General features: G+C 40.9%; 1 protein-coding gene across 2 annotated transcripts in view; it reads left to right on the top strand.

Moving 5' to 3' along the window:
- The window catches only part of kcnn3 (potassium intermediate/small conductance calcium-activated channel, subfamily N, member 3), a 46347-nt gene that overhangs the window by 13914 nt on the left and 5244 nt on the right, over nt 1-27189 (top strand). For both annotated transcript variants that reach the window (XM_034127320.1, XM_034127318.1), the window contains exons 3-7: nt 1896-1991; nt 12334-12630; nt 13646-13767; nt 16085-16226; nt 21184-21294. In XM_034127320.1, the coding sequence (XP_033983211.1) occupies nt 1896-1991; nt 12334-12630; nt 13646-13767; nt 16085-16226; nt 21184-21294 (768 nt within the window). The remainder of the gene's footprint in view (nt 1-1895; nt 1992-12333; nt 12631-13645; nt 13768-16084; nt 16227-21183; nt 21295-27189) is intronic.

Genomic DNA, 27189 nt, shown 5'->3' with positions numbered 1-27189 from the left:
GTGCACAAACTTATCTCGTGCCCTCATTGGTCATGTGCGCGTTCGTGTGTGTTGGAGGAGGGGCTCTATAAGGAAGTGGCAGATTTTCTCCGGTTGTGTATTTTCAAATTCTAGCGATCTCGAGCCGGTTTCTCAAACTTACCTACCCCACCTTTAAATGCTCAATTAGAAATTATAAAAGGGGAACTTTAATCTGTTGAACTACAACAAAATACACACACCTTCTATTCATTCTTATTTATATTATAGATAAAGAGAACAATCTTTAGCTTACATCTCGTCTCACATTAACTTGACACTAACAAACATTGTTTACTCCGCTGTGCTTTGTAACTCCATTTTGAGCCAAAACTACAAACTACTACACAACAATGAGCCATACTGTTGCACAGGGTTTTTTCAAACATCGTCCTGCTAGAGATACTCATCAGACGCTCTGCATTTTAATTGGCATTATGTAGAGCATATTTCTAAAAATAGTACCCAACAATTAGCACTTTACCCCTGTTTGAATATTGTAGGCAAAAACAACAGTGATCTGCTGTCTGATGAACTACCTTTGTTTAGGAAGGGTTTTAGAATAGTTTAGGATTGTTTTTATCCAAATCAGGGGTATATATTTTCAAATGTAGAGAACTTCAAGACAATCCAAACCATAGTAGTCAAGGTATTCTAGTCCGTACCAAAGTGGTGAGCCAACATACAGACCCTTAGACAGACTGACATTTATATCCCTCGGGAGCCATGCCATTAGCACGGCTAACAAGGTTTCCTGATGCATGACAATTACGGATGAGGGGGAAGCAAGGAATAACAGATGGTAAAATGGAGTGACATGTCCTCCACCAGAACGCATGAACATTTCAGATGTCATTAATTCACATAACCCATGGCCACTAACTAAATAAATAAAAATAAAGCTGTGTAAAGCTAAAATGCGTGTTTCTAATTGTCTTTCATTTATAGTAACAAAGCACTTATATACTAATAAAGGACTGGCTTATCTAAAGCCAGTTGAGTAGCACTTGAAATGTTTTAGCTCTATGAAACCTGATGTACTTATATGATTCTGTTTTCTTCAAGTTTGTATCTTGTTGGTCGAATGCACTTATTGTAAGTCGCTTTGGATAAAAGCGTCAGCTAAATGCAATGTAATGTAATGTAATGTAATGTAATAGTTCCTGAAACCATTCATTTATTCCCGAATCACATTTGGCTCACAATCAAACTAGCATGCTCTCACCAATTAAAATATAAATCTAAATGAACACAAAGACCTATCAAATAAAAATAAACGAATACACATTATTCTTTTCTCGTTTTATCATGTAATGTAGATGTAGTGTCTTCACTTGTATGTTTCCAGTGTAAATGTGCTGATGCGCAGATGTGTTTTAGTATATGTGTACGCACTTGCGTATGATAACTCGTTGCTGTGCTCTGAGTGTGTGAGGTGAGGGGGTTAAAGAAGCCACTGAAGTGCTATGAGTTGTATTGATTGAACGTTCCCCAGTGCACGGGTTAGCAGCCCTATGAAACCAGACAAGCAGAGGATTGAAACCTCGGCTGCAGTGATATTGACGGGTGAAATACTTCCATTCTACTTCTGCTCAGCGTTTGAAAGTCTCTTTTGTAAATGTTACATCCTATTGTCTATGCTGAGGCTGACACATGCCATTTGAGCAGAGTAGTGACAGAAGACACGGTCTGACATCTGGGACTTGCTCCAGATTGAGCTATACAAAATGTGGACTATCATGAATGTGGGTTCACAGATGTTTTCTGTCATTTTACTCTCAATATTAAAACAATCATTGTGTCAAAAATGAAACTTAAATGTGTATTTTATTTGTGCTGCATGTTTCTGATTAGTTATATGTTCTTTTTCTCTACAGAGCTCCATGTATTCTCTGGCCCTGAAGTGTCTGATCAGCCTATCCACGGTCATACTGCTGGGCCTCATCATAGCCTACCATGCTCGGGAAGTTCAGGTAAAAACACATGCACATATACACACTGACACAGACCAACTCACTGGCAGGTGTTCCACATTTTGGTAGCTTTAGTTGCTTAGCTTTGCTAAAACGTATAAGATCACCAATACTCTGTGATGACAATGACTGTACCTATGGAGGCCAATAGCTTAGCTTAGCATAAAGACTGGAAGCACTGTAGCTACTCTGTATCAAAATCAAGAAGCTCACTAGTTAACACAATATATCTTGTTTGTTAAATCGTACAAAAGCTATCATATACCATAAAAATATAGTTAAAGTGTCAGAAGTACAATTTGTGGTTTTGCGAAGTGTTATGTGCACGACTATTGCAATGCTGCAGAAAGTCACATTGTCTGGCCAAAAAGTAGTTATACACTCTTAAACCCTTTTCTTTAATTATTGAACATTATAGATGCTGGAAGGAAGACATTTAACTTCAAACGAAGACATACTAGCTGTTTCCCTTTGCTTACAGACTGTATGCTATGCTAAGCTAACAAATTGCTGAAGCGTATACTTAGTGGACATCCTGGGTCTATTATGGAAAACATGCAGTCACTCTGGTTGAAGCTGGTGCTCACTGGCTATGCTCGTTGTCGGTGTCTGGGATGGCGCGCACATTCCGTCCAATCAGTGCCGGGCTTTATATAAAAACGGTCCTGGCCTCTGATTGTGCTTTATAATATTAGCTGATTTAGATGTTAAATACTGAACAATCATTTTCCTTTCTGATTTAATCAGAAGAAAATACATAGACTGTTTTTGCTCTCACCCTCTGACCGGCTGCAAAACACTTTTTTGTTACCCTTTAGGCTTTTTACACATTTCGTTTGTGGTAGGTCATACATTTGAATTGTATCAATATTCTCGTACTGTATTAACCAAAATGTCGGCAACTTCTTTAATGCCTTCACCTTTTTTTGTTAAGGAGTGGTTTTCATTTAAGATGAGTCGATGCACATATTCGCTCTGTAAAAGCGAACACATAATGTGGTCTCCCTCCAACTCCTGAGATAAACCAAGAGACCCAGGTGTGTGTCAGCTCCAGTCCATTAATGACTATAATGAGCATCTTTGTGGGATCGAAACAACAGTCTGAAACCGAATGTTGAATACACACTCAGCCAATAACGACCCTGTCTTTCAATAGATGAATACACACATAAACATATACATACACACACATGCAAGCCACACAAACACACACATAACTTCAACCTCTTCTAAGGCTGAAACAATCAATCAGAAAATGCTTTCATGCTTCTTGATATCTGCTTTTCTTTTTGTCATTTCACTAATATAATGGTACCTCGGTCATTTAGCCTGAGTTTTCATCTGAAGCCATTTGCAATCGATGCACATTGACTATTTATGGGAGCCTTGCGGGAATCAGACCCAAAAGTGCCCCCATACCAGCTATTACTCCCACCAGCTAAACCACAGAGCAACTCTCATCCATCTCTTCCCGTATTAGTTTAATGCTGTGACTTTTTTTCATCAAATCGCAGCTTGGATGTTGCTGGAAATGTCTATTACAGCTACAGCGAGTTCTGATGCTTGCTGCTCTGAGGCTCTCAGTCTGTAGATCAATAACTTGATGGCCATTGCTTATTCACTGCCACACACAGGGGCAGACAGACTGGCCTTAAGTCTGTAATAGTTTGATGTCACTTTCACATATGGAGTCAGTCATCCTCCCACGCTCACTGTGGCTGGCTCACGTGACAGGCACACTAATAGCGATGGGAGAAGAAAAGATTGATACTGTAAGGGTCTTCTGTTAATCTCTTTGAGAAATCATTCCTTTTATTAAATGAAGTCAGGAGTTTCAGGAGGAGTGCGATGAAGATATGGATGGAAATGGCAGCAGGGTGGGGGAGGTGAAGATTTGATATATCCCCAAATCACTTTTGATAATAACTAGAGTGAGGATGGTGATAAATTATAAGCATTTTTTCACTCTCTGGCAGCAGACAGCTCAAGGGATTATCCTGGTTTATTACAGCTTGTATTATTTTGTAGTTTTGGCCATCATTTCTATTGGTTATGATAACACTGTACTCACGAAAATTGCTGAAACCTGGGACCACAGTGACATTGCAGTCAGATAATCCGGTTTTAACCACTTTATTAAGAAGTGAAACCAAAGAGCAGCACATTTGAAATGCTGGTGATAATTCCTTATTGCACAACAACTAAACTGTCACAGGTGGCAGTGAAAGAAACCTCTAAACAAAACATTGACATATTTGAACAGCTTTCAAGTTGATATTTATTATAAAACAGCTGCTTGCTTACACATTCAGCAGTAAGGGGTAACATATGTTCTTCTTTGGAGTCGTGCTCCCACTTGCTTGTTCAATATTCTTCCTCTTTCAGCTGTGTTTTCGGTCCACTCCTGAGGGAAACATATGGGTTTAAATGCTGAAAAGTGGCCTACAGTTGGAAGCAGTATTAAACAGCTAGCCTGGCTCTGACAGTGAATATGTGCAGCATCCCAAATTGCCTGCTCACATATAGGCTACGCCTCGAGCAATACACATGTTTCATTACATCCATGTTGGTTTTATTATTCAATACCTGCCAGCTGATGCCGAGCCTGTTTGCTTATACATGAGCAGTATAACAAGTGTCCATTTGTCCCTGCTTTTATCGGTGGATGGGACGAACACACACAGATACACCCCAAGAGAAGTAATGCTGTGCAAAATGAAAGGCATTGTTCAATAAAGATCTCATTCTTAGATTTTGACACACTCTGCTGGAGCGTTTTGCCCAGCATGTAACAGGATATTACATGCACATGCACATGCACACACAAACACACACACACATACACACATTTGCACAGAAGGTAGGAGAGGCAGAGAGCCTAGAGATCAGAATGATGTTATCGGGTTTAGCTGGCATTTATACCTCCTTTCTCTCTCCCTCCTCATGTCTTTTATCTCACAGTACTTTTTGTTTACCACCATCAGTGTGCTTCTCTGTTTCCTTCTTTTTTCTTTCTTTCTCCTTCTGCTTCTTCGTCATTATCAGATTACATCTGTCTTCCTTTTTCTTCACAGGGCTTCAATTAAATGTTGTGAGTTTCAGATCCTTTCTTCCTGACTACTCTCCTGCTACTCAGCGTCCAGCTTCTCACCTATTTACCCTTCTCCTGTGGTACTTCCACACTCTCCTGCTATTCTCACCCTCTTAAAACCCTCACTGTCTTTTTTTGTTGCCTTTTATCTTGTCCCGTTTTCATTCGTCTCTCGTATCGTTCCTCTTTGGATGTTTCTTCCCTTCCTCCCCTCTCTTCATCTTCACTGTCTCTTCTAATCTGCCAGGGGACAGCCCAAACCAATTGTGCTCAGCATGGAATAAGGGGGAAAGGGGGGAGATCAATGTTCTTGTTAACTATTGACAGTAATTATCTTGTTATGGAAGAGAGATAATTGTTCTCAAGCAAATGAGAGCTTGTTTCAAGAAACAAGATCGTGACGCAAAAGGGAAAAGCTTTTTGTTACAGGGAGCTGACATCAAACACGTTTCATTTCGTTTTTATTTCTTTCATTTTGAGACCAGAAAATGGAAAATCCTGGCCAAAAGTAAAAACAAATGATAACAAAAAGAAATTCACCATTTCAATTCAACTTTGATTTTCATTTGTTTATTGTTAAAATTAGCGTAGCATAAATGATCACATTGACAAACCCTTCCAAAATCATTTTACAGCGTTCTATTTGCTGTTAAAATACCCCAATGTTTGATCTTCACAGTTATCATTCATGTTCCAACATTTTGATGGGATGGCTTCTGATTGTGAAATGTATCAAGTCTGTCTTGCTCTCTTGGTTGTTCTCACATACTTCTTTGAGCGAGCTAATCCCTAAAATCCTCCTGAAATTCAGATGGGGATCTCATTGGATAACAATGAAATTATCCCTGAGTTACCATTTCATCATTGTTTACAATGTACTTATTAGATTGTGTCAGTGTTGCTGCACAGTTGGGGTTTAGACCCTTTACCGCATTAATGGTACAAGAAATCAAAGATGTTGGGGATTTAGTTACGTTGATTTTGCCTGCAATTCTGATGAATGGGATGAATATCTTTTCATTGTGGGAATTTTCTTGATTGATTAATATACTGATAACTATGTAGTACAATTACAGCCTAGTGCTGTTGCTTGTGTTTATAAAGCAGTGACCAGAGAAAACTGTGCTGACATAAGAATAAGACACATAAATAACTGGTAATTATAATATACATGTCCTTTTTTGGAAAGGGTCGGCTGTAACTGACCACCAGACTTTGCTGGCTCTGGCTCGGGGGAAAAGGTTATGGCATTTAATGTGAAAGCAGTAGTGAGTCAATCATTTCCAAACAGTTCAGTTGGGTGCACTGTTGCTTTCGTCAATGTAAGAGTGTTTTCTGTTAGTAGTTCTTTTAAAATGTCTTTAGAAAAAAACGTATTTGCACAGATTCCAGAGAATGTACACTATCTTTCAAGGAGAACTATATAGAAAACCCAAAGAAAGAAGTTTGAAAGTGAAAACATTTTTGAGAGTTTGCAAGACCTCGAGGCTACAAAGGCTACACCCAAATCTATGACTGAATTTGTCAGCTGTCAAAATCCATTGTGGATAATGTAGGGACCAGGTTTTGACAAGTGCATGACATTTCTTTTGTATCTCTGCTAGATACGTTTTTTTGTAACTGTCCATCAGGAGTGCAACAGTGTGCTGGACTGCAATACTAAATTGATGGAGTGGGGCTTAATCAGATTTAATCCGTACATTTAAACATTGGTTTTGAGAATGAGAAAACGTTTTAAACATTCATTTACACTATTATGTATACTGTATGCATTGTTGGCACATTTCGCATAAGATTTAAATGAACGTATTAAAGATAGAAACACTCATAAAAATTGTTGTTACAGTCAAGATTGTATTCATTTGAACAGTGTTACCGTGGTAACGCTACCATATTCCTGCTTGACTACGACACATCACTTAGTTTGAACCTACCTTTTCAGAATCTTTGTGAGAATTTTTTGCAAGCAAAGATATTTAAGCAAGATCGATAGCAAGAAGATGACATACAACTTATTGTATATTTACACACATAACACACTGGCCTGGTGATTTATCTGAGCATTATAGTGGAATAGACTGAAAACACAATATGATCGAGGCTTAAACACTTTATCACTTTACTAACTCTTCAACCTGCAATAGTATTGTGTGAATTATGAATCAGTATCTTTTACAAGTGAGTTTAACCTTGCATTTTGTTTTTTTCATTTGTAAGATTGCTCCACTGATTCTCTGTTAAGACATCAGATAACGGATGGAGACTATTATCATGCAGATATTATTAGAATTTGAGCATAGATTGTTATCGCCTCCATGAACTCGGGAGACATTTTGAGAGAGCTATGATTGAATATCTAATTTGTGCAACCCCACGCCATTAGTTTGAGTTAACACCGAGTGAATGAGAGCGAGTGAATAAGATAGGTCAGGAGTAATGTGGACAGAGTATTAAAAAATCATTGGTTTATCCAACGATGGAGCAAGAAATGCATCTATATGAACCCCGGTTTCTAAGTGGCCCTTTGGTTTATCAGAAGATACACAATCCATAGGACCAAAACCAAACTAGATTTTTTATTTAAAAAAACTGCAAGTGTATCTTTCACGTGTTTAATGTAGCATCCAGGGACGTCCATGCATGTGCATTTATTTGATGAGCTGGTTTGTTGTGTGACTCCCTTATCTGCCAGCTCAACAATAGCCTTCATTTCCTCAGACATACACACATTTTTTACCTTCCCAACAACAAGAAACTGAATGAAAGGATTCATTTTAGCGAATACACTTGCAACAGATTCAGACTGAAAGGCAAAAATTGAATTGTTGAAATAAATCAAATAGAAACTCTAAAAGAGTGTGTGAGGAAAGGATATTTCTCCATTAGGGCACTTTAAGCATTGCTGAACTATGTTATTCAGTTAGATTTTAGAAGCAGTCCATTGATCAAGAAGACACACGCTTGGCACTCTCAGACGCTGAAATACATGAAGATGCTATTAGGAACAGAGAGTAGCAGTAGCTTTCAAAAAATTGAGTTTTCTTCAAAGTGAGCCTGCAGTTCTGACATGTCCAATACTTGGATGCTCGTCTCATGATGTCATGTTCTGCATTGTGTACATCCGTCCGGGGAATTATAAGATACAATGACAGTGAGGTAAACCACAGCCCCCTCCTCAGATATAGCCTTGACAGAAGCATTTAACTTGCTTATTTCCAGGAATTGTTTATTTATTAGATTCCATTTGCATCTTGTTTCCCTCTGGCCGTTTTTAGATGTAGTTTATTCATTTAATTTGCACTGAATGAAGGAGATTCCTGGTCCCAAGACACCACTGGGGGGGATTATCTCTTCACTCTCTTCCAGTTGCTTTTTTTAATTCTGCTTGTGGCAAACTAGGCAACATTGCTAATGCACACACAGAAACCCTGAGCCTTTCTTCATCTCTCACAATTTCCAACACTTCCTCTTCACTTCCATAACACCTGCTTTCCTTCCTTCTGTCGTCTGTGCAGAACTGGCAATGGGGGTGTTCCCTCAAAGCTGCAAATACAGTCAAGGAAATTGTGTTATCGTCTCTGCATATTTACGTATATCTAGGTGCGGGATTCTGTGTTTGGCTATCCCTATTTATTATCTGCCTGTTCTAGGGATTTCCATGCTGTAGGACCCAGACATTTCCCGGAGGTGTCACCATGTGTTTCTAAGTTTTTCATTCTGTCACTTTTTCCGTGATTAGGGCCGTCTCCGTCCCAGACTGAGGTTTTAGTCGGACCCCCATGTGGGATATTCCCACTCGAGGCTGATTTGCCTGCATCTCCCTCTTCTTGAAAGTCTGTGCTGCGTTTAAAGGGCTGTCTGAATGTGTGTATGCATGTGTATGTGCGCTTGCATGTGTGCAGAATTGCCTCTGCGTGTCTGGGTTGTGCTCTCGGCAGAGTCTGGCCAGCACTGAGTCTGCTTCCGTGATGAGAGAGGCATCTGCAATCAGGGCCGTAACGCGATTACCGAGGTACGATGGCCCTGGGCCCTGGAAGGGGTCGAGGCACATGTGGATGGATGGAAGGCTAAAGAGGAAAGATGGAGGGGGGTCACAAACCCATCATGCATTGCAAGTGTTGCAGTGGGGGATGATTGAAATCGAGAATCTCATCTTAGACACCTGTGAAGAGACCTGTCATTTTCATACATTTGTTGTCTCCCACTGGCCTGCTTGTGCTTGTTCGTTTTTCCTATTATTACGCTTTCCTTCTGTCCCCTGTGCTTTCTGTTGCCTTCCAATTTCCCTGCCCTCTGCCCTGTGATGTCAGGTTTTTGTTAATTAACAAAATAACAGAAGATTTTCTGTGGTATTGGTTATTTTCCCCCGTAGGCTTGTTCTTTGTGTCCACGTATATTTAGCTTCCCTGTTCCCTGACCTTCCCCCCTGTTTCTCTCCTGTTAGACTTGACAGTTTGTGTTTGGACTTCCTCACACACACACACACACACACACACACACACACACACACACACACACACACACACACACACACACACACACACACACACACCATACACACATTCACAAAGACAATCCCTACCTATTTTCTCTCTTGCCAAACCCTCCTCCCTCATCCCCTCCCTCTCTGGCCATGCAGGGGCAGTGGCACTCACTCACTCCCATTGACAGATTACTTTCCTAATGGAATTTAAATATTTATCCCTTCCTCATGGCGATTTAGCCAGGAAAAGACCGACAGCAGGAGCACGAGGGAGGACAGGACAGGAGGGGAAGGGAGGGAAGAGGAAGGGAGAGCCGCTCATTTCCTCCAGTGGCATGAAGCTGCATCACCTCTGTTTTGATTTGGGGAGATGTCATTCAGAGAGAGGAGGAAGGGGGAGTGAAGGATGGTTGGAAGGAGGGAAAACAGGGAGGTAGACACAAAGAAACAGACGGGGCTGAATGAAGATGAATGATGACTGGTTTGCAGATGAAAAGCAATGTTCTGATCTGAAAGTCATAATGAATATACATGACGTTCGGTGACCTACTCTCCAACAAGTAAACAAACAGGAACGTATTTCTGTATATTTTTGTTACATTGACTTACATTCATTTCCTGGAAACGTAGCCTCACTTTATCCAGAAAACAAGTCGTAACGCATCAATTCAGTAGTTTACCTTAGGGCAACCAGCTTTTTGTCCCCAAGTGGGAGGTGAGTCCCCGTAATGTGACAATGCTACTAGATTTGTGTCCCCAGACAATGTGACTACACACTCGCACATAAACCTTTGCAAGTGTCAGACAACCTGTCTGTGCTTTCCTCTCTGTGTACCTCTTCAGTCGCTGTCACACACACCTCTCCGTCTTATTCCCTATATCTCCTCTTCCTTTCTTCTAGCCTTGTCTCTCACAGCGTTTCTCTCTTTTTGACTCTTCCTCCTGCTCTCTCCTTCCCTCTCTCTCTCGCTGGGGATCCTAATTAAGCTTGGCTGCTCTTTGATGTTGTCGCCTTGGCAACAGTCACCATGACGAGGCTGGGACTGCACACTCTCCCTCAAACTCACTCAGGCATACACAAGTACACACAAATACAGTACACACAAACACACACTAATGCACGCTCGCTAAAATCATTAAATAATACAGGCAGTGTTTGACCCTTGGTTCAAACGATAGCTTACACAATGACTCAAGGCGTGTGCGTAGGCTACATATGTGTGTAAACATGTTGGCTACATGCGTGCACACGCGTGTTACAACAGCTGAACAAGGGAAACACGTACAGCCTGCTGAGCCACATATAGATAACAATGAAATATGCAATGTGTGAATTCAACGGTGGTGAATGAAGCAGCTGAGCTTCGGTCCTCGTGGCAGCAGCCGGCTGTCATGGTCTGACGTTTGACCTGTCATTGTTGTTTTATTGTTTTCCTAAATAAATGTTTGTGTGTGCTTAAAGCCCTTGAGATGAATCATGTTGTAAAGAGCAATTGTTAGCACCGGCTGTTTCTCTGGGCAGTATAACACCCGGATAAACAGATTTACAGCAGGGGAGTTCCTCGTCTCTCTCGCTGTGCCACTGCAGGCGTGAAGACCTTTTTGTTCATCATTTATTCCTCAGTGTTGTAAAAGTGCACATAATTGCAATATTTAGCAATTAAAAATGTAATAAAGGTGACCAATTTCAATCAATGCCTCAAACATTTTACAATTTGCAATTATTTTTCAGTTTTTCTGAAGAAACCCATTCAACAGAAAAGATTAACACCTTCTTAGTGCTATAAACAGATGGAAATAGGTTCAAGGTTCAAGGTTCTTTATTGTCAATCTGACATAGCTACAGAGTAATTATGTAGTTGAAAATCTTATGTCACAGGCTTCTCCAACAATGCAACATAATAACATAATAACAATAAGAGCAAGAGCAATACAAAAAGAATAATAGTTATAAAATAAAATAAAGTGATGATGTGGAATAGTGCAGTACGAGTCTATATACAAGTTATTGGAATGATATATATATATTAGATACATACTACTGAGTAGCAGATGAATGTTTGAAGTTGTTTCAACAGTTCCATTTTTTAACAGGTCTCCTGTAATCTAAAATCGACTGGCAAATTTCTCTCCGAATTCTCCTCAGTTCCTCTGCACTTCCTCCATCTATTTCCCCCTCTCATCAGCCACACCATCCCCCCCCACCCACCCCCAGCAGCTCCTGTCACCGCCGTCTAGAGGAGGGCCCTCTAATGAAACCTTGCCACTTCCTTATAACAACAGCTTTGGCGACAATATCAAGAGTAACCACAGCAATTATGACCACGAAACACCAACATACAGAGAAGGAAAACTGCAATTCAATTCATGTTTTAAGTGGTCCTGCTCATGGCACTGGCAGGGAAACAAACAACGTTTTTTTTTTATGAGAAAATATATTGTGAGTCTGATCAGAAGTAGCCTGTTTCTGAGGAAAAGCTGCTTCAGATGACTTTGGTTTATTTTAGGAAGAATCTTAGGTTATATGTAAATGAGCCAAAGCGCTGAATAGATTACTGATTGCATGGATGGTGTTTTACATCTCAGGAAAATAAACATTTACTCTAAATTGCTGCTGGTTTGTTTAATCATCAAATCACTCAGCTGTTCTGACGAGTGGCCCGTTCCAGGAGAGGAACATGATGAAAAGGTTGCATAGGGACGCAGTCAAAAAAAAGTGCAACTCCTTCCCTCTTTAAACTCTCCTCGTGTGCTTCCTGTCCCTGCAGCTGTTCGTCATCGACAACGGAGCCGACGACTGGCGCATCGCCATGACGATGGAGAGGGTTCTGCTGATCTCTCTGGAGCTGCTGGTGTCCGCGGTGCATCCCGTGCCAGGAGACTTCAAGTTTCAGTGGCGGGCGCGGCTGGCCTTCTCGTACGCGCCGTCGCAGGCCGAGGCCGACCTGGACATGGTGCTGAGCGTGCCCATGTTCCTGCGCCTCTACCTCATCGCCAGAGTCATGCTCCTGCACAGCAAACTCTTCACCGACGCCTCCTCCAGGAGTATAGGCGCCCTAAATAAGGTGAGAAGGGTTTTGTGTGTGCGTATCTGCAGTACACATTCAAAGAGTGTCTGTCAAAGCTCTGACCAGAGAGATGTGAGGGGGTTGTAAAGGTATTAAGGTCAAGAGCGTTCTGCTCAGAATTAAATCTGTGACCGCCTTGTCCCTTTCATTCTTGGCCTCAAACTCTTTAACTCTCTCAAGTCCCTTCTGCCGCTTTGTCCTCCTAGTCACACGGATTCTATTCATCTCCCACTTCAAATGCCCTTTCTCGTCTTTGTCATTGTCGCACACGGAGACTTAGATGTAAGCTTTGGTGGATCCTTCATAATACAATATGAGACAGGAGCGTGAAATGAGAACAAGATACTGCGTACGCCTGAAATGGGGCATGAAAGAAAAGGAGTAGAGTGAGATTGCAATACGAGCGCGGAAAAACATGTACAAGCAATGAAATAAATGGTAGGTGCCACGTTTGTAATGACTATAAACGACAAGCGTTCTTGTAAAATCAGGAAGTAGGGATGTAGCGTGTGGTGGAAGTATGCAAACTACACAGAGGAGGAGGATAGGAGATGGAGTAGATTTTATATTGGTAATTTAGCGTTATGAGAGCGTATCTGCGATGGCACTGTTCTGCCCCTTCAGGCTGTAGTGACAGGGAGTGGAGGTGAAGCTGCAGCTCTGATATGACAACTCATTTATCAGCTGCTTAACCCTTCATGGTGTCACCCATTGCTCTCAGATCCTCCATCTGCCAGTAGCTGATAACAAATGAGCCACGGATAAAAACTACACTGAAATAGGCCAATTACTCAAAGGCACTATATAGCTTGACCCGAGTCAGAGGGCGAGCCCTGATCTTGACTCCAATTACAGTGAAGATTCTCAGACTGCTGCCGCTGTCAAACGCTACTCAGAAAACTCATTAGTAAAACATCGAGTCTGTGTGAAATACACATGGAAAACGTGTGTATTACAATGCCATTTATCAGCTCTGCTATACTGAATGTTTGAACTTGTGTGTGTCTTGCAGGTGCATTTTAATACACGGTTTGTAATGAAAACCCTCATGACTATCTGCCCCGGGACGGTGCTGCTGGTCTTCAGCATCTCTCTGTGGATCATCGCTGCCTGGACCGTGCGAGTGTGTGAGAGGTCAGTGGCTAAGCTGCTCCGTTTGGGAGTGTTGTGTTTTAAATCATGCATTAGAGTGACAGACTGTGATTGGACTAGGGATTCAACTGAGCAATACAATTCATTTGGCAGGAAATGTGATCTGGGACATGTGTGCAACATAATCCATCTTTAGACTTGAGTTTATGAGGCTTTCTCACCAGTTGTACAATTAATTTGATCCAGGCGATAGAGTTGTTACTTAGTTTGTCCATTTCCTCTCATAAATCCACAACATAATTGTCTGCTGAAAGACAATCAAACACTTTATTTTAAGCAGTATCCAAATACGTAATTTTGTTACAGCAAACTCTAATGTAATTGTAAGCCCATATAAGGACATTTATATTGGATCATTTGTCAACCATACCTTCCCCTATGACGCAGTGTAACAGGTATGAATGATTGGTAACACAGTGGAAAACATGCTGTATGTTATATTAACATATATGAGCAGAATGTGAGCATGTTTTTACTGTTTATTCATGTGTACAATCATCCACAGGCCGGTTTAAAACTTTTTATGAATGTGATTACCACATGTTGTGTTTAGTTTATTTGACATGGGGAAATAGCATTTTGAAAAATGATTCTATAATAGTTTACAATTTGGGGAAAAGAGCTAGATGTCAAGGGGATTACCATTACTCAGATCTATTTCTCGGCAAGAAAATCAAAAAGCTTATTTCCCAAAAGGTGCATTAACTTAATGTGCAGTTACTACATTTCCCTTTCTGCTGCTGGCCTTGTCATGTAATTGGTTGATGATTGCTAGGTTGTCAAGGAAAGTGAGAAAGTATTTAGTGATTAAAAATTCTTCGTTAACACATTAAATACGAATAAATATACATATACATACCAAAACCTATATTTATATCATAATGACTGTTGTATTAATTATCAATCATTCATTCGTCATTTATATTTAGTAATTGATTATTTACTGCTTATAAATGCAAAATAAAGGGTTGAAATCCCTTTAATACGTTGCAATGTATTTTAGTAATTTTCCCCGTGATATCCTGAAAGTTGTTTCTATGTACATAGGTAGACGAATATATTTGACTTAAATACTAAGTATAAATTGATAAAGGGGCCCTATTATGCTTTTTGGGGGTTTCCCTTTCCTGTAGTGTGTTATAAACAAATGTGTGCATATTAATGGTCTGCACGGGCTGAAATCCAGAGGGAGTTTCTCTCCCACACAATCCCCCCTCTACCTGAAACGCCTCCATTGGACTCCATTGTTTACTTCCATCACATAGTGACATCACTACGTAACACTCTGCTTGTATTGGCTAGTCCTCCAACACATTGTATGTGATAGGGAGCGAGACATCTCTATGCGGTTGACCAATCACAACAGAGCCGGCCAGCTGCCCAATCAGAGCAGACTGGGCTCTGGTTTCAGACAGAGGGTGAAAAGAGATGCTGCAGCACAGGCAGTATGAGAAAATAAATACCTTTTTGAACATTAAAGTATCTAAATATGTCAAAGTAGAGGCACTAAATAGACATTTGAACCTGAAAGTACGCGTAATAGGCCCCCTTTAACATAACATAACATGTTCAAATGTAATATCTGACAGTGTCCTCTCACTCTTATTTCAAACCACTTTTGAATTGTAAATTAAATTGTCTGCTCAGATTTAAAGATTGATAATCTGATTATGTGAATGATGTTCTTGATGTAACATCAAGTGGAAAGCAAGTAGTGACCATCACTTTCAATGAGTTTAAACGCTTTTGGAGATAATCAAGGAAATATGGGAAAATGTCAGTTGGTTAATAAGCTTGATTAAATGCATCATTGCCCAGCTGCTGGGAAGCTATTATTTGGTCGACATTCAAGTTTAATTGGCATTTCCTCTCTTATCCAAATAAAATTATCGAAAGATAAAACATACAAAACTCAATTAAACTGCTTCAAACAGGGTGAAATCTGAGAGTTTGGAGTGTGTCACAAGGCTAGAATAGAGAACATCTAGCTTAGAGCAAATGTTTCTCTTGTCAACAATCAGGACTACAATTAACAGGTCGTTTTTGTTGAATGGGTTTTGAGAAAACAACTTTGTTTCAGATGCGCACCAGGTTTAGTCGCTATGGCAACAGTGTTGTGCACAGGGCAGGAACGATGGCGGAAAGAGATGCTGTTTATGTGTTTTTAGGTCACGTGTTTGAGGTTTGACGCCCACGTTAGCAGACAGGACCAGTGGGCCAGTCAAGTTGTTTGTTTATGTATTTATATTTCACTATTGACTGACTTTATTCTCTGAACACGGACGGTGTTTCTTTTTAGGTACCATGACGCTCAGGATGTGACCAGTAACTTCCTGGGAGCCATGTGGCTTATCTCCATCACCTTCTTGTCCATCGGCTATGGAGATATGGTTCCTCACACTTACTGTGGCAAAGGAGTCTGTCTCCTCACAGGGATCATGGTGAGTGCATTTCCTCCCTCCCTTCCTCCCTCTTGCTCTCCCTCCCTGAGGCGCTGTCCTTGCCTCGTTCAAAGGTCAGCAGATTAGAGAGCATGCTGTCATTTTCCAGAGAAATTCTGCCATTTGTGTAATTTGGGCAATTCTCTTTGAATTAGCCTGCATCTGTGCTCGTGTGTGTGCGCTTGGGTGTGTAGGCACGCAAACAAGAGCCTGTGTGTGTGTGTGTGTGTTTGTGTGTGTGTGTGTGTGTGTGTGTGTGTGTGTGTGTGTGTGTGTGTGTGTGTGTGTGTGTTCATGCTATTGCCTGTCCTCATTGCATAATGAAGGTCCCACCTTTCAGTGTGCCATGTCCTCCCACTCTCTCTCTCTCTCCCTTTTCCTCTCTGTCCGTCTCTCCTTCCCTGAGGCCATGTGTTTATTTCGATGTGCCATCCATCTGTTAGTATCAGTGTTCAAGCCGCCTGCTCCCTCTATTTGCATCCCTCACAGGTGTTCTTCCCTCTTCAACTTTTCATTTCTGTTTGTCTCTCCTGCTTTCTTTCTGTCTTTGTCTCCTTTCCTGTATATGTTTTAATTCACTGACCTTTTCTTCATTCTTCCTTGCAACCTTTCGTGTAAGCGAATACCAAGTTTTTAAATTGGTCAACTAATTATAATAAGTTAACATAATAATTTGAACATAGCCTCATATTTGTACGTGCTCTCATGTTAACACAACCTGCTTTGAATACTTTGGAAATGATTGTCATTTCAAATGAAAGAAAGCTAGATTTCTTTTGAATAGCTCCACAGCTAAATGTCAAGTAAAGTCTAATTTAATGTGCTTCTAATTACGGCGGCTTTGGCTGATTCTTAATAAGGTCAGGAAAGGAAGAAGAAAGAGCTAAGAAATGATGATGATAATATGTTACCTGGGATTATTCCTCTCTTAGGACACGGTGTGCCACATGTTTTATATAGCCAGTGGGGAGAGTACCGTGAGTAATAGAAGACTCTGCGCAGCTAAAACGATGAAATTCACTACACAGTGGGTGTCTGAGTTAGAGATAACGCCGTTTTAAAAAAATAAATGATGTAATTGTATAACTAATATAACTTGTTTACTGCAGCATCCTTATGTGCCACGAAATCGCATACCTACAAAAAGATGAGAAAGACCTGGATGAGACATTTGAAATGTATTTTTTCATTTACTAGATAATGCCACGGAGGTCACTATTGTCCTTTTAAAAAAGAAAACTGAGGAAATCATTGCACATAAGCTTTAACAATGCCAGCAGCAGAGATGAGCCTGTGGAGGTAATGTGCTCATACAAAAGAAAAACACTACTTAACATTTGAATAAGCACTCCTTCACAGTGCTGCCATTAGTCAAGTTACATTAGATGTGATAATGTGACCACTATCACAGTGATGATAAGAAACACGCAGAAGAGTCTCTGAATTTCGTTTTCTTGTTATTGAAATAACAATAAAAGCTGGTGAAACAGCATTTCTACATCAGCACATGCCTATTCGTAATGCACTTGTGCTGAGTGTGTATGATGTTGTTTGTACTTGAAGTCAAGCAGCAACCAACATGCCTTAATATTGAAGATGTTGTATATTAAGAACCTTTCAAATCTGTTCATAGACTGCTGGATGAGGGTTGAAGAAAAATCAACAGAGCAATTAAAAAGGCCCTCGGCATAACTCTCAAATCAAAAAGTAAATCAATATTTTCCACAGCAAAAAAGCAACCTCACTTATTGTAAATATTAGTGCCGTTTTAGAGATGATTTCACTATAAGTAACAATAATATGCAGCGCTGGCTAGAACACATAGATCACATTATTTTGGTGTCCATATTTCTCTCTATCTTTTTATAACATCCCCACAAAAACTCAATGTGTCTGTCCAACTCCAGCACCCCTACTTCCTATAATGTGAAGCCCATTAAATGTGCAAATAAACACACTCGTACACAAAGACTCACACAAACAGACCCCCTTATTTGAAGGGTGAATCATCCAGTTTTAGAGTACAACTCTTTCATGTGAACACACACTCACAAAGACAAAACAGGGGGTGGATGTAGAACGTCCCGAGCCCACTGTTACAGACTGCATCCCCCACACAACTCTGACACAGAGCTTGACATTCACTTTTAGTGTAACTCCCACACACACTCTACTCTCCTGTCACACAAACACACTCTCGTTGCACTCTTCAGAGAGGCTTATTCTCGTTGATCATCAGAGGAGTAGTGAGGATGCAGGTCGAGCCTGAGGTTTGTGAGGAGACGTTTTTTAAAGTGGGTAAAAGGTCGAGGCCAGGGAACAGGATTTGATTTGTCTCCTTATAATAATAATTATTATTGTAATGAGTTTCTTTATAGGAAATTCTTGCCGTAGTTACTATGACAACACATGAAGGAATATACCATCGCCCGAGGATGTGTGTGTGTGTGTGTGTGTGTGATGTGTGTGTGTGTGTGTGTGTGTGTGTGTGGTGTGTGTGTGTGTGTGTGTGTGTGTGTGTGTGTGTGTGATGTGTGTGTGTGTGTGTGTGTGTGTGTGTGGTGTGTGTGTGTGTGTGTGTGTGTGTGTGTGTGTGTGTGTGTCGTGTGTGTGTGGTGTGTGTGTGTGTGTGTGTGTGTGTGTGTGTGTGTGTGTGTGTGTGTGTGTGTGTGTGTCATTGTGGGTGGATGGATGGTGGTAGGGTGGACATGCTGATGTTCTATACGGCAAAGGGTGTTTGTTGTTTTAATTACAACTCATGTTGTATGTTACAGTTCATGTGTGTTTTTTCCCACACCTATATATTCATGTGTGTATGATGTTATGACACACTTATTGTAGTTATATGCAAATATGACTGTTTAATGTATTCATATATTGCTCACCAACTCAAGCACTCATCTTGATTAGTGCTTGATGTTTAAACAGACATTTGTATAGAAAACATTGTATTTTATCAAATATAAAATATGTCTTCATATACAAAGCTATAAATGTAAAATAAATTGTACCTTGAACTCTTAAAATGGTCTAATATCTGCATACTACAATATATATATGAAACGTTTATATACTGGTTACAAAACGTGTCACTTATGTTTGCCATTGACTAAAGCCTCTTGATATAAGCCCTCTGTAGTTCTTGAAGGGCCATCAGGTTGAAGAGAGTGTAGTTGCCATTTCAAACACATGTTTGCTTCTGCCTGCCTCTTTAGTGTTTATACTATGCACTCTAATTAAGGAAAATGTGTGTGTTTGAGAAACTTCTTTCAACTGCATCAGGCTTATAGGGATGCTGTTTTTTTTTTTTTAGATGTTACAAAGGAGCACAGATGGGTGATTCCTCCTTTTCTGACAGCGTAGATTGCTGCACTGTAGTTGAGGAAGCGAAGGAAACACCCGGGCGTATGAAACAAATCACAGCAGCCATCATCAGCCGTGTCACTCTGGAGATTGCACAGGGAACCCTGCTGAAATCAAATGGATGCACAAACAAACTCACATGCACACGCACACACACAGCCTGCCACGACAAACTAATCAGCACCCCGTTGTTTCTGACCGAGGAGGACAATTTCAAACGCACACTCGCACGCACAGTTGGATAAGTGCAGGCTGCCCAGCTCTTGTACATACTGTACTGTAGAAATCCATCCAGGGGTCTTTTCCCTGAAGCACCGGCATGTATGAATTTGCTCTAAGGGTTTTCCATCGGCGCTATCATATTTTATTCATAGTTTTTTGAATAAACACAAATAGAGTGGATGAGTGTATGGACGTGGGCACTAATGCCTGTTTGTGCGTTACATTTTACTGAACCCAGCTAAAGTTATTTATGGCAAACCTGTCTTATCATTCAAAAGTGTGCACGGTGAAGTCTTGGCTATTTCCGACACGCTTCAAAATGTTGTATGCCCCCTCGCCCTCGCTCTCTAACTCACTACGTTTCCCTCCTTATCTCTTTTACTCTCTCTGCACACACTCTCGAGCAGGAAGGAAGAGCACTCATACATTTTCATTAAACACTCTTAATCTTAATTCATTACTTATCAGGAGATATGTGACCCCATTAACATTGCCTTCTTCTCCGTTTTTTCTCTCCTCTTATTCTCTGCACACCCCCTCGCCTCGTGAACCGCACCCTCTCTCCAACCCCCTGGTTTTTCTTTCCTTCTCCATTTTATATTTACTCGTGGCTTTTTTTTTTATCTTCACCTCCTTTTTTTCCTCTCTGATCCACCCCTTCAGAGGTACCTGTGAGCGCTCGACAGCCCCACTGAAAATAGTGTCTAATCTGAAAGTTAATTAAGTCTGTCTTCCTCCCCATGTTCCTGCTCCTCTTCTCCACCCAAGCATGTCTTTCTGGTTGAGGGACTGCTGTCACTCTCTCCCAAATGAATTTGCCATATGTCCCATGTGGATCGAGCTGGAATACTGACAAACCATTTGGTGTTTCATACTTTTTTACACTTCCTGCAGGCCTCGAGCCTCCAGTGACAGGAGAAGACCGACACCATGTAATTCAGATCGACAGCATCCAATTAAATAAAATTAGGTGGTGTCAATCCTTGATGTGTTTTTTTTAATCTAAAAGTAAGATATTTCTTAGCTCCATATAGAGGCGATATAGAAGGGATCTCACACCAGATGGATTGGAATTGAAAATAGACTTGGCTCGCCGCTCAACATGAGGAAATGTGGATCTTGAACAGAGCCATCCCTCTTAATCCTCGCCTCGCTCACATGCACTTCTCCTTCTGTCGCACGGCTCCCATCCTCATATTTGTCCTCGTTCCCTTCAATCATCTCGGCTAATTCTCCAGCCAAAAGCCCCTGATTTACCAATTCCTCCTCTACTGACTGACTGAGTGCTCTCTTTTCTCCTCCATCCCCTCTCTCTCTGTCTCTCTCTCTCTCTCTCTCTCTCTCTCTCTCTCTCTCTCTCTCTCTCTCTCAGGGTGCGGGCTGTACAGCTCTGGTGGTTGCCGTGGTAGCCAGGAAGCTGGAGCTCACCAAGGCCGAGAAACACGTACACAACTTCATGATGGACACGCAACTCACCAAGAGGGTAGGCTTGTGTGGTGTGAATGAGAACTATGATTGTCAAAGAAAGCACATGTTCTCTGCACACACCATGATTGGCACTCCAACAGCACTTTTGTTATTTTGTTACAGTTATTTTGTGTAATCGTCGTATGGCACACAGCCTACTATATTTTCAGATTTCTTCTGGGCTATAAGGAGGTGCTTGAGAGCCCGGTGAAAAGGCTTGTTCTTCCCTCGCCCCTCCTTCACCCTCCCAAACTGCTACACACCACTATCACTCTGTATTGGTGTGACAGATTGCCGTGTCATTTGAGTGAGTGAAGGCAATAAGAGGTCAACTCTTTCTCGCTCTCTGCTCTGCTCCCTCACTCTCTCTACCTTCCCATTTCCAATCTTTTTTCTCCCACTTGGCTATCCTTCCAGTAAATCCCTTTCTCTCTTATTTTTCTTTCTCTGTCATCTTCTCTCATCCCTTTTTCTCGTGCCCTTTCCTTCCAATAGTCCTTGCCCCCTCCGTGCCTCCTGCCTTCCCCCCTCTGCTCCTTTTCAATTTTTCATACGGTTGAAGCCCAAGTTTTAAAAATAGCTCCCATATCAAATATGTAGGGTATATTATGGCAGCAGCGTATGTAGGATGTAGTTGACTGAACAGGGCAGATTTATCAATATTTTGAATAAGTGCAGGCAAAATATTTACAGAGAAGCTGAATGGGTTCTCTGCGGAGGCTCCTCTCACCTGAACGCCTGCAGCCTCTGGGCAGGTCAACCAGAGTGTGTTTTCACAAGATGTTTAACACCTGTGTGTGGTTGTGTGTGTGTCTGTGTGTATTTGTATTTACTTACAGTGTGGAATTCAGCTGACCTCCTGATGAAACTGTTCCCAACTTTAACCCCCATTTTAAATTCATTTTAAACAGCATTGATCTTTTAAGGTGGATAGTGTTACAAAATCGTTTATGTAAGTACAACTTGAGTTCTTTTTTTAATTTAATCAATCCTAGCAATTGTGGGTCAGTCCATCAACCACTTTGGTGGTGAACCGACAGAATATCTCATCAATTATTACTGGCCATGAGAGTGATGATATTTGATGTTCAGACAATTAGACCTATGACTTTGGAGATTCCTCGACATTTCTTCCACAATCATCAACTGGAAATATTTGGCCCCTCGTGTTTGGTTTAAATCTGCTCTCGTGCCATTGATACAAATGGAAACGTTATACCACTCATGGTGTTTTAGTTAGCCAGTAACCAGTACAACTGGTTGGTTGGAGTTGTGTTATTGTAGCTGGTTGGTGTGATCAGCAGACTCTGATTTAACATTTTTATTTTTGTATTTCTATTATTATCATAGATCTTTATTGAACAAGGACCATGCATAACAATACATTAAATTACATTTATACATAAGAACATATGTGAATATATCTTAAATCAAATATTTATTCATTTTATCAAATTAGCTACCCTGCAATCTTTTCCACATTTCTTTCATATTTAAAATAGAAAATAATGTTATGTATCTCTCTTTACGTCATTGCATTGATATTTATTGCATAAATATACCCCCGTAGATAAAGACCATACATTTTAAAGTGTATGTCCTCCTCAATCAAGTAAAGTACTATATTTGAACAAAGCCAGTAATCATGTTTGGGAGGCGCCAAACAGCAGTTCTATTCAACACAATGCAGCATGCTGCTTGATGACATTTCCTTCAAAGGGTCTTTGGTTTATGTGGTGGTAATCGTCTTCTGCCCTCTATTACTGCGAGAGCAATGATTGAAGCTGTTGTATGCTCATTGATTTACATGGCTGGGGCCATTCTCTGCCATATCGTCGTAACAAGAGAATACAATCACTCAAGGCTTCACAATGAATAATGCAACGATCGACTTTACATCCTGCTGTCATCGTATGTACACACACACACACACATATACACACACACACATATACACACACAGACACACACACACAAAAGCACACCCACTGGCTTTGTACTTGGGTGAAATGGTGTTTCCTTCCCTTTGAAGGATTACCAAGAATGTCAATTAAATGTCAATCAGTGCAGCTTATTGCCAGTGGCCCCCTGTTGTTTGTAATATCTGTGTTTAATTGACAAGACTGAAATCTTGTGTGGTGCAGAAGACCTTACAACCTTATCAAGGAAGATGATGTGCTTTAAAAACATTGATCAAAGTTCAACGCACAGGGTTCATTTTAATGCAGTGATCAATTATTACGATTAATTAATTTTTGTATTGCATAACAGTAAGCATTGCCGCCATGTCGACAATGTGAGTGAGGTTGTAGGCACTCATGTTTTATGTCTGGACTTGTTGTCTTGATGCAGAGTGTTAAAGCGCCTTCACAGGCTTCCGCTCTGGTTGCAGCGGTGTGTGTAGTGGCTCCACAGTATTGGTTCATTCAGAGCACTGCTGAAAGTCCATCTGGTCAGAACATCGCTCTATCGTTCACCGAGCACTCTCAACACGGAGAAACAGGACACACTCACTGTAGGTGCTACGTCAGTTAAGTGGTGTGTCCTTCTTTTTTTCAAGGCACTTTTGAATGCCATTCATTGAAGCAATGGGCCGTGACCGTGTAAATATGGCTGTTTCTGAGGTCACTATTTCTGTTTCAAGCTTCTTTTCTTTTTTTAAGTCTCGGTTAAAGAAATTGTATTCATTTCTGTACATTTGCGCTCGGAAAGTGTCTTCAGCCTTCACTCTGGACGATTGGTTAAATCAGAGCACTTTTAGAAGTCCCTGCGGCATATTCAGAGCTTCACCCTTTCTGAATATTCAGAGTGCACTTTGGGCTCCGGCCAAGAAGGTGGTGCTGCAGCGCCTTCCAATGTTTACACCACTAGCCAAATGGGAGCAATCTAACCCCCAAAGATTTCTACTAAGCTATCTTTCACTCCACTTAGTAAAAAATAACTCCTCTTCCCACAGCCTTACATATGCAAAGCCAGATGAATCATTATTAGTGTGGATGTATTGTGACGGCGACTAAAATAAATGTGACACCCAGTAAATGCATTTACACGTCTCTCTGATGTTCTTTAAACCAGATGAACATGAGCGTCCTCTTGCTTTAAATGCGGCCCTGTCTAGATCTGACCTCATTCAGGAGACAAAAATACACATATAAAACCAGTGGAAGCTAATTGTTTGTGTGCATTTGTGGAGCATGTTTGCGCGTGAGTGTTGTCTCTTCCCTCTGCCATAATGCTCGGTAGAGGAAGGTCAAAGCAGATAGGGCCACGGGTCGCAGATGAGGTGGGAGGTTGTTTCCAAGGTAATTAGTTTGTTTGTTTATGTTTTCTGCTCTCCTAGGGAACACCATTGAATCTCTAGCACCACAGCACCTAATTACTAATTACATACATACATACCGTATGTCATAGGTGCCGTATGTCGTGTCATCAAGGCTCTCCTGGGTTGAAGGGGTCAGGCGCCTCGGCTTTTCCCCTGATGTTAGAAAACTGTATCCATCACAACAGCAAATGAATGGAAAACAATCCAGGATTTTCTTTCCTTTTCAGTATAAGTAACAATGGAAGAGACCAGTTCTAATTTCCATATATCTTTGTGGTATCTTCATTTTTGGACCCATTTTTTTTAGAGAAAGAAAAATGTGATTATTATTATTATCAGTGTTTGTGTCTGTGATGACTGATTGATTTATACTGCACAATATGTCATCGACCATCCAACATGCTGAGATGTGGGAACCCCTTGTTTCAACATATTTCTCTTGTACCTGCCATAAGGTGTGCCACGTAGGGGGGCAACCACAACAGATCTTTGACCCAAACCAGCCATATGGCGCCAACATGCAGGCCCAAGAACACACCATATGCTCCGCAGATAGCTGCTGCTGCCGTCGTTTGGTTTCTTGTGGAGTATTCTTAGCGGCTTACATGTTTCTGTAAATGGAGTGGCCTCAGTTTCTACTATTACTCCCAGGAGGAGGGAGAAAGAGAAGTAAAGAGGGCAGTGGGAAGAATGAACCATATAATCAAATCTGGGCAATATTATCAGTGCCTGTCATTTGCATGCAGAGCAGTCTGCAGGTTTTAAATGAAGGGTGAGGCTTTAGCATCGTCTAATTAAATGGCCTGAAGCAGTGCAACAGCATACTGGACAGGTGTTTGAAGTGTGTGTGAACACTTCCACAGCGGGCCGGCCGGAGCAATACACAATGTCATTATTCATCATATTTCACTCACTCTGCAATGATTAATGAGCTGATAAATAGGATTTGACATATCAATTTACCTATTGACCTGTAGATATGAGGAGTGTTAAATGTGCTCTTCAGTAACCACACACAAGATAACTAAAGATAAGACATAATCCAGGTAAATTTACTTTTTACTGACAATCTTACATTATGCAAATATCCTCTGCAGCGCAGTTGTGATTTTGCATTTTATGTTAAAACACTATCTTAAAAAAATACAATGCTACCATAAAGAAATTAGAAGATGATGTTGATGTATATAGCCTTGGCCCCACTACCGAGATGATGCCTCTTCTGGATCTTTGCAGCTCTGTCAGGGTCTGTCGTTGCTACATGGATGGGAGCTCTGTAATCCTATTGATACACTGTGAGACGAGGCTCAGAGGGAAGAACATGGGATAGCCGGCTTTAAATCATACAGCAGACCTAGATTTACATTCAAATCACATTGGTCATGGCCTGTGAACTGAACATACATTTTCTTTAAATTAGTGGGGTTTATTAACATGAAAATTGCCAATCTTATATGTAAACAAGCCGTTATAAGTTGAGGATAGTGAGTGTTTTGACTGTCATCAAAAGTGATAGGTGACCCAATCTCCTAATGGGTTTTTATAGATTTCCAAGAGTATGTTGGATTAGCTGGTTTCGGTTTGACTTCCTCCGTCATTGAAAACACATCTGCAAGACAGGGCCTCCTACTCTCTTCATCTGTGGCCAACAGTGTGTTTGTCTAGATGTGTTTATGTGTAGGCGTGTATGTGTGCGAGCAGTCCTTGACTGCGGTGGATAGGGGCTGATTAGCCAAGCTGCCGGGGTCTTTTGTGCTCCTCGGACGGGATATAATTGTTCTTTGTTCAGTGCTCGGCATCCCTTTGAAGTCTCTCATTCATGTTATGTCCTTACAGATTCCCTCTCCCTTCTCAATGGTATCCACCCGCGTTATTATTTTTTCTGGGTGTCAGAACCCCTGTGTTTTAATAACATAGCAACGTACAGAGATGTTCAGAATGTGAACATTATAACAGATATGGATAAAAATGTATGTTACTGAATCCTTATTCTAGTCCAAATTGACCTGAAGCCTAAACATTTTGAGCAAGTCTTTTATTAAATCACAGCAATCTTACATTAAGATGGTCCATATAACCTTATAATAATCTTGTTATTATTTCTGATGGCTGTTAGGCTTGACCATGAGTGAGGCTATTTCTCTATTATGTCTCTACTGCAGGGATGGGGATTGCCTTTGACAGCTCGTTTAAGAGCAGCAACTCATTATGCCATTGTTTCTTTCAGTTGCTGTCATAATTAAATGGAAGATCACTGGTTTTAATGTGCATCGACACTGTGCATTACTTCTAACCAGCTGAGATGATGCAGCCCATTTGAGTTAGTCTAACATATTATGTGGCGTATAGACAGACCGAGAGGGGAGAGAAGTGTGTGAGGGGGAGACTCCTGTTGGTTCTCATTACCTAAACTCCCAAAGGAGAGAGCTGTTTACGCGTGCATGAAAAGCATTGGCAAGGAAGCCAGTGTGTAAACAGAGATACGGAGAGAAGGAGGGCAGACTCCAAGAAGAAAAAATGTTTTAATATGTAATAATATGATTTAATATTTCACAGGCAGACAATGGAGAATACAGTGGGCCTGTTCTC

Source organism: Trematomus bernacchii, unplaced genomic scaffold (genome assembly GCF_902827165.1).
Source record: "Trematomus bernacchii unplaced genomic scaffold, fTreBer1.1, whole genome shotgun sequence".
NCBI classification, from domain to species: Eukaryota; Metazoa; Chordata; class Actinopteri; order Perciformes; family Nototheniidae; genus Trematomus; species Trematomus bernacchii.
This window is presented reverse-complemented; position numbering and strand designations above follow the sequence as displayed.